The sequence below is a fragment of the Chiloscyllium punctatum genome, chromosome 37, assembly GCF_047496795.1.
Source record: "Chiloscyllium punctatum isolate Juve2018m chromosome 37, sChiPun1.3, whole genome shotgun sequence".
Taxonomy (NCBI): Eukaryota; Metazoa; Chordata; class Chondrichthyes; order Orectolobiformes; family Hemiscylliidae; genus Chiloscyllium; species Chiloscyllium punctatum.
The window spans coordinates 38,694,221-38,703,318 of record NC_092775.1 but is presented as its reverse complement, the minus strand read 5'-3'; the positions used below and the strand labels follow the sequence as shown (position 1 = coordinate 38,703,318).

General features: G+C 43.3%; 1 protein-coding gene across 2 annotated transcripts in view; it reads left to right on the top strand.

Moving 5' to 3' along the window:
* LOC140463018 (thyrotropin-releasing hormone receptor-like) overlaps window positions 1–9,098 on the top strand; it is a 31,796-nt gene continuing 22,698 nt past the window's right edge. The window contains exons 1-2 of one of the 2 annotated variants that reach the window (XM_072556615.1): window positions 1–477; window positions 1,395–2,244. In XM_072556615.1, coding sequence (XP_072412716.1) covers window positions 1,447–2,244 — 798 coding nt within the window. In that variant the 5' untranslated portion in view covers window positions 1–477; window positions 1,395–1,446. Of the gene's footprint in view, window positions 761–1,394; window positions 2,245–9,098 lie in introns of both variants that reach the window. The other variant, XM_072556614.1, reaches the window with a different exon arrangement.

Sequence of the window (9,098 nt, the reverse complement as noted above, 5' to 3'; positions counted from 1 at the left end):
TTATGTTCCTCTGCAAGCTTGGAAACCTGGTTTGAAGCTCTCCCTCCCGCATTTTCTGGATCTGTGGACAGCCGCATAGTGTCCCTCTCGCCGGAGTGAACATTTTGGATAACATTCACGCTAGAAAACTGTTGGCTTTCCTGACTGACTAAAAATGATGCAGTTTAGTGAACCGGCTATACTGCCTTGCTCAAGTACTGAGGTTCATGGTCGCTGGGTAAACACCTCCTTTTCTCCAGTGAATATAATCTTTTGATCCCAAGAGCGGTAACATTGAAGAATTATCGGCACTTCTACTCACAGGGCGCGAAACTCCTTCTCTTAACAATCAATAGCCCACCTGCTGGATTTTTCTCCCTCAATCATGAATATAACAGTCTCAGGATTCACGGATGAATTATAGTTCGACCTACTGAATGACAATTCCCCAAGGAGTTCGAACAACCTTAAAACGTATTCATTCATCAATGATACGAAGTGAGTAAGGATCGGTCGCTGACCTTCACGGAGAAGTAGATTTTGCAATGGAAATGTTGCTGTGTGTGTGTGGATTTGTGGAGTCAGGGGGCTCTAGGACCTGGAATGGCAGGAGATTGGGTAGCTGCAGAGTCTAGTTGGGCAGCTCGTCACTCTCTATACGCCATTCAGACGTTAGCTCAGGAGAGATGCCAGTGTCCTGTCACTTTAGTTCAATCGCAAACCTCTCTTGATGACCGCGGAAACTGAGGCAGAGAGCGGATGAAAGCTGGTTTCTCGGGAAGTAAGTGATACTTTCAATTGGGCATCATTATCTTCTTTTGGCACGAGCAATGACACAATGCAGGCTCAAATTAATAAATTGTTTGATCTGTTACTGATTAGTATAATATGTAAAGCGCTGATGTTCATCTTTGTTTAAAACCAGATAAATAATCAGAATTGTAATTAGCCCGCGGACAGAAAAAAAGGAAATGCAGAAGACGTAAATAAAGTAGATAGTTTAACAATAGGAACGGTGTGAGCAAATTCATTAATTGTACCAAAGTAACTTGAAACGCTCGCTTCTATCCTCCTCCACGCCCGAAGGAGTGATAATAGTTAATGGCACTTGGTGCTAGAGAAGCTTTTTGTGTAAACTGTCCCTCCGGTTGGGAGTTTATTCACAATAATCTAGCTGCTTAGTACACACCGTTTTCCTTACAATTTGCCTCAAAATCACTTCATTAACCTTAAGAAACGAATGAAATCGGAACAGCGAGTAAGCCCCCCGGGGGGTGGTAGAATCAGTAACTGTAGCTTGTTAAGATTAGAGACAAACTTCGAGCCCCAGCTCATTATTTCCGTCGTTCAAAAGTTTTTTTTTGTAAGATTGTCTTATATTATTCATTAAGTTATCCTGCCGCTGTTTTTCACAGAGGGCAATGAATCCTCCAAGCTAGCAAAGCTCGCCGCTAGATCTCAGTGACCATGGAGAACAGAACAAGTGGGATTGAGCTGTTCAACAATTCCATGAATCAGACGGTAGAAATATCGAGGATGCCTCAGAATCCTCTCGAGTACCAGATAGTCACCGTCCTGTTGGTCTTGTTGATCTGTGGAGTGGGGATAGCTGGAAATGTCATGGTTGTACTGGTGGTGCTGAAGACCAAACACATGAGAACGCCCACTAACTGTTACCTGGTGAGCTTGGCCATTGCAGACCTGATTGTCCTCCTGGCGGCAGGCCTGCCCAATATCACCGAGAGTGTGGTCGCCTCCTGGGTCTATGGATACGTCGGCTGCCTTTGCATCACATACCTGCAGTACCTGGGCATCAACGCGTCGTCGTGTTCCATCACCGCCTTTACCATAGAGCGGTACATCGCAATCTGCCACCCCATTAAAGCTCAGTTCATCTGCACCGTGTCCAGAGCCAAGAAAATCATCGCCTTTGTATGGGCCTTCACCTCCGTGTACTGCGTGATGTGGTTCTTTTTACTGGACATCAAGCAGATCCCACATGTCAATGGCATCCAGGTGGTCTGTGACTACAGGGTGTCAAGAAACCATTACCTGCCCATTTACTTTCTGGACTTCACTATATTCTACGTGATTCCTTTATTCGTGGCCACAGTGCTGTACGGGCTCATTGCTCGCATACTGTTCCTGAACCCGATTCCCAGCACCCCGCAGGAGACAGCCAATAACTCCATTCACAGGGGGCGCAGCAGCGACTCCAAGATGTCCTGTCGCCGCAACAAGGGCCCGCAATCTTCCAGGAAGCAGGTAATTTTTCCAATCCCATCTCCAACCATTCCGTGGATGGCCGTTTCTGTTCAGTGGCCCGCCACTCTTCTCTCATTGCCTTCCACAGTTTGGTGCATTTCATACGTTTGCAAGACGGTTTAGGTCTTGGAAATGAAGTAGCAGTGAGAGTTTTGTAGAATCACTGGGTGGCCAACAGGGCTGAAGAAGCAAAGTTTCTGTATGGTTCCGGGTCCTACACACCTACTACACGTTCTGTGGTATTACTGTACTATACGGCCGAAGGAAAACACCGCAACTTTTGGTAATCTGCATTTGAACCAAAAAATATGTTCAAATACTCAATAAGTCTAAGAGCAGCTGTGGAGAGAGAAACAGAGTTAGGGTTTCCAGTCAAAGATTACATTTTTCTGTTTTTATTTTATACTTTAAGGCAAGTTCCTCTCCAGTGGAAGTGTATTGATGCTAAAAAGTAGTTATTATTTAAAATTTAAATGTATATTGTATACATTATCGTACAAAAAACCGTTTTTTTTGCAATAGATATTATCCACATTTCTACAAAAACCTGAATATGAAGCAATTTTGATGTTTACACAATGCTTTGCTTAAGCTCGCAAAGCCACACCTCTCTTCAGCTTTCAAAACTAAACAAATAAATACTGTTTTTATTTCTATTCAATGCAAGTTTATCTTTTACAATTTAGAACGCTAGAGAAAGCAGAATTCTTGAAGCTTACAGTAGGTGGCGATATGAGGTCGAGGCTAAGTAACTGAGTGGCAGCAGTGTGAGATGCCATCAGTTTGCTCACTGCTCGGTCACTACGATTCGCTAATTCCTGTAAAGCGAAATATTTAACAGCAAGAAAAAGCTCGTCGTATGGTGCGGCACCCGAGTAAATGGATTTTTGAACAAAATAATAGAAAATAAAAAAGTTGCCACGAGACTATCAGCCAATGGATAGATATACAGGACCATTTTCAAAGACCGATAATGCACACAGGTTACTTGGCATATTGTTATGCACATTATTTGGTTCCATTGCCGCACTTGTAGTTTCACTTATAAATAAAACAGATTAGAATAATTTTATATTTTCAATGCTATTTAGAAATTCTTTCAGCCAAGATTGTCTAATGCATTCTTTGGATAGCTGAACCATAACGTCCAGGAAGCATTCTGCAATCGATGCTGCTTCAGACTGTTAGACAAGCTACAATTGCCCTTAACAACTACTAATGAATGAAGGTAGAAGTTCTTGATCAGTGACCATTGTTGAAAGTCACCTATGAGCATCAGATGATGAGCAATCAGATGTGATGCCCTTGCAGACACTTAGAGTCATAAAGATATACAGCACAGAAACAGACCCTTTGGTCCAACTCATCTGTGCTGACCAGATATCAGAAATTAATCTAGTCCCATTTGCCAGCATTTGGCCAGATCTCTCGAAGGTTAAAACAATGACTGCAGATGCCGGAAACCAGAGTCTAGATTAGAGTGGTGCTGGAAAAACACAGCAGTTCAGGCAGCATCCGAGGAGCAGGAAAATTGACGTTTAGGGCAAAAGCCCTTCATCAGGAATACAGGCAGAGAGCCTGAAGGGTGGAGAGATAAGTGAGAGGAGGGTGGGGATGGGGAGAAAGTAGCATAGAGTACAATAAGTGAGTGGGGGAGGGGATGAAGGTGATAGGTCAAGGAGGACGGTGGAGTGATAGGTGGAAAAGATGATAGGCAGGTAGGACAAGTCATGGGGACAATGCTAAGCTGGAAGTCCACATTGATGCCCTGGGGTTGAAGTGTTCCGAGGTGGAAGATGAGGCGTTCTTCCTCCAGGCGTCTGGTGGTGAAGGAGCAGCGGTGAAGGAGGCCTAGAACCTCCATGTCCTCGGCAGAGTGGGAGGGGGAGTTGAAATATTGGGCCACAGGGCGGTGTGGTTGATTGGTGTGGGTGTCCCAGAGATGTTCCCTAACGCGCTCTGCTAGGAGGCGCCCAGTCTCCCCAATGTAGAGGAGACTGCATCGGGAGCAACGGATACAATAAATGACATTGGTGGATGTGCAGGTAAAACTTTGGATGTGGAAGTCTTCTTTAGGGCCTTGGATGGAGGTGAGGGAGGAGGTGTGGGTGCAAGTTTTGCAATTCTTGTGGTGGCAGGGGAAGGTGCCAGGATGGGAGGGTGGGTTGTGGAGAGGGGTGGACCTGACCAGGTAGTCATGGAGGGAATGGTCTTTATGGAAAGGGGTGGGGAGGGAAATATATCCCTGGTGGTGGGGTCCGTTTGGAGGTGGCGGAAATGTCGGCGGATGATTTGGTTTATGCGAAGGTTGGTAGGGTGGAAGGTGAGCACCAGGGGGTTCTGTCCTTGTTACAGTTAGAGAGGTGGGGTCTGAGGGCGGAGGTGCGGGATGTGGACGAGATGCGTTGGAGGGCACCTTTAACCACGTGGGAAGGGAAATTGCAGTCTCTGAAGAAGGAGGCCATCTGGTGTGTTCTGTGATGGAACTGGTCCTCCTGGGAGCAGATACGTTGGAGGCGGAGGAATTGGGAATACAGGATGGCACTTTTGCAGGAGGTAGGGTGGGAAGAGGTGTAATCCAGCTGGCTGTGGGAGTCGGTGGGTTTGTAAAAAATGTCGGTGCCAAGTCAGTCGTCATTAATGGAGATGGAGGGGTCCAGGAATGGGAGGGATGTGGCAGAGATGGTCCAGGTAAATTTAAGGTCAGGGTGGAATGTGATGGTAAAGTTGATGAATTGCTCAACCTCTTCGCGGGAGCACGAGGTGGCACCAATGCAGTCATCAATGTAGCGCAGGAAGAGGCGGGGAGTGGTGCCGATATAATTACGGAAGATGGACTGTTCTACGTAGCCAAAACCCTTCCATATCATATACTTATCCAGGTGCCTTTTAAATGTTGTAATTGTACCAGCCTCCACTCCTTTCTCTGGCAGCTCATTGCATACACGCATCACCCTCTGCATGAAAATGTTGCCCCTTAGATCCCTTTTATATCTTTCCCCTCTCACCGTAAACTATGCTCTCTAGATTTGGACTCCCCTACCCCAGAGAAAAGACCTTGTCTATTTACCCTATCCATGCCCCTCATGGTTTTAAAAACCTTTATATGGTCACCCCTCAGCCTCTGCTGATCCAGGAAAAATAGCCCCAGTCTATTCATCCACCAATATCATTTATTGTATCTGTTGCTCCCGACGTGGTCTCCTCTACACTGGGGAGACTGGTCACCTCCTAGCAGAGCGCTTTAGGGAACATCTCTGGGACACCCGCACCAATCAACCACACTACCCTGTGGCCTAACATTTCAACTCCCCCTCCCACTCAGCCGAGGACATGGAGGTCCTGGGCCTCCTTCACCACCGCTCCCTCACCACCCGACGCCTGGAGGAAGAACGCCTCATCTTCCGCCAGGGCATCAATGTGGACTTCACCAGTTTCCTCATTTCCCCTTCCCCCACCTCACCCCAGTTCCAAACTTTCAGCTCAGCTCTGTCCCCATGACTTGTCCTACCTGCCTATCTTCTTTTCCACCTATCCACTCCCTCCTCCTCTCTGACCTATCACCTTCATCCCCACCCTCATTCACCCAGTGTACTCTTTGCTACCCTCCCCCACCCTCCTCTATGACTTATCACCTCCATCCCTACCCCCATTCACCTATTGTACTCTATGCTACTTTCTCCCCCCCCACCCTCCTCTCATTTATCTCTCCACCCTTCAGCAACTCTGCCTGTATTCCTGATGAAGGGCTTTTGCCCAAAACGTCGATTTTCCTGCTCCTCGGATGCTGCCTGAACTGCTGTGCTTTTCCAGCACCACTTTAATCCAGTCTATTCAGCCTATCCCTATAGCTCAAAACCTCAAACCTGGTAACATCCTTGCAAATCTTTCCTGAACCCTTTCAAGTTTCACAACATCCTTCCTATAGCAGGGAGACCAAAACTGCACATGGTATTGCAAAAGTTGCCTAATCAATATCCTGTATAGCTGTAACATTATCTCCCAACTCCTCTACTCAATGCACTAACCAATAAAAGCAAGCATTCCAAACGCTGTCTTCATTATTCTATCTATCTGTGACTCCACTTTCAAGGAGCTATGAATCCGTACTTGAAGGTTTATTTGTTTGGCAACACTCCTCAGATCTTACCATTAAGTGTATAAGTCCTGTCCCGATTTGTTTTTCCAAAATGTAGCACGTCTCACTAATCTAAATTAAATTCCAAATGCCAAATGGCTCATCTGATCAAGTTCCCATTGTACTCAGAAATAACCTTCTTAGCTGTCCACTGCACCTCCTATTTTAGTGTCATCTGCAAACTCACTAACCATATCTCCCATGTTTACATCAAATCATTTATATAAATTATGAAAAGCGGTGGACCCAGCTCCAATCCTTGTGGCACACTGCTGGTCACAGGCCTCCAGTCTGAATAGCAACCCTCCACCACCACCCTCTGTCTTCTACCTTTGAGCCAGTTCTGTATCCATATGGCTAGTTCTCCCTGTATTCCATGTGACCTAACCTTGATAACCAGTCTACCATCTGGAACTTTGTTGCACACCTTACTGAAGTCCATATTGTTATGCATATTCTGCAGGGTGAACTGTTCCCTAAGTTCACATTCGGTCTCCCTGATGTAGAGAAGACCACATTGAGAGCACCTGATGCAGGAAACTAGGTTGGAAGAGAGGCTGTGTTCTTCCAGCCCCCTGCCTGTCTACTTTGGATTCCAACATCTGCAGTTTTTAAAAAATCTCTATTTAGGTCATAGAGTCATAGAGGTCTACTGCACGGAAAAAGGCCCTTTAGTCCATTGAGTCCGTGCCAGTCTAAAGCAATCACCAACTATTCTATTACCATTTACCGGCACTTGGTTCATATCCCGTATGCTTTGGCATTGCAAGTGTACATCTAAATACATCTTAAATATTTTAAGGGCTTCTGCCTTTACCACTCTAATAGACAAGTTCCAAATTCCCACCACACTCTGGGTGAATAAAAGGTTCTTCACAATCCCTTTAACCCTCCAGCCTCTTATCTTAAATCTGTTCTCCCTGATCATTAATCCCTCCACAAGGGGAAAAGTTTCTTCCCTTCTACGTCCTTCATAATTTTATACATCTCAATCGTGTCACCCGCTTCAGTCTCCTGTGTTCCAAGGCAACCAACCCCATCTATCAAATCTCTTCTTATGATTAAAACTGTCCAGGCAAGGGCACATCCTGGCAAATCTCCACTGCGCCTTCTGTAGTGCAATCATATCCTCCAGCCCAATTCTTTTATTTGTGAGGTATTATTTTCTGATGCATAAACCATATAGGTTTTTGAATTTCCACCCAATGAAACAACAACCTGCAATTAGCTCAATTCATTATTTTTGTACTTCAGCATCAATTTGTAGAGATTTGTGCACTTGAACTTTTTGATCATCCATGGATCATTTTACCATGAAGAATATGTTTTCGCATTTTTTCCATGATTCAGAGTGGATTAAACCATTGAATTTCACCGACCAATTTTGCTCACTCATTTGGTCTGTTCACATTGCTTTCCAGCTTTCTTCTCCCATTTTCACAACTTATTGTCATTCTCTCTTAATATCACTTGAAAACATGAATATATGACTCTGTATTTCTTTATTTATGATCTTGATGTATGTGGTGGAAAACTGAGACTACAATATAAATATAATCAAGAATGCTACTTATCACATCCCAATAATCAGAAAATGCTGTCTTGTTTCCAAATTTGGCTCTGAACTCTTAAAATCATTTATCAACCTTTAATCTTGTCAAAGTGCCTTCTGGGAAATTATTCTAGATTCTCTCCATTCTCCAAGTTAGTGATGTCCCAAAAAAAATCTACTAGTCAAACATGGTCTACTTTCCAGAAATCCATGCTAACTTTTTCGACCTGAAGAGCAGTTTAGTGAGGTTTGTTTTAGAGTTTAAGCCAGAGTTTGGCAACCTGCAGCTCAAAAGCCGCCTGCAGATCTTTAATATCTCATTTTCAGCTCTCTTTTTTTCTGGTTGGATTGCATTGCCATGAAAACAGCCTAAAAGAATTCAGTCAAATCCATGCTGTTAGTGTGGCAATAAAAGGCTAATCACTATACTGTACTATATGGTTTCAAATTATGATATGAACTAAAAACATACATGCACTCTAAATAAATATTCAAGTCGTACAACTCCACTCTAGTTATAGATTATGCCTTTGGTTTGAAGAACCAGTATTATGGTTGTGAACATTTCTGTTTCTTACTTAGCTAAGATGATAAATCATTCTAAATATGCTATTAAAAATCATTTTGCTGTTGTGAAAATCAACAGCTGAAAAAGTTGTTTGAATTCTGTCCCCTTTAAGTAAACATCTGTTTTAAAGATTATTTTACTAACCAATGATCTTAAATGTTATCCATTTATTCTAAAAGTTCTGTTCTAATTATCATAAAACATTCTTTCAGTTTTGGAGTCACATTTTTGATTACTTTATAATTTTATGTGCAAATGTGTTCTGTTTCCATTAATTATGCAAATTGCCACATAAAACCTGATGATACATACATTGGAGATACAAATAAAAAGATTCATATATCAAATAATGTGACAATTTACATAAGGACTATTTTAACTTAGATTTTTCTTTACAAATGATACTGAACTCAGTATATGTATTTTATTTATTATACAGACAAATACTTCTGCAAGGGAACTTGGAAATTTGCCATGTATCAATGGCAAATTTAAATTGTTTGTTTCCAATGATTCCAAAACAAGGTTTCTAAAAAAAAGAGTTGCTGACCCCTGGCTTAGAACTTGAACAACTGAAGTCTTTGATGTTAAAGATT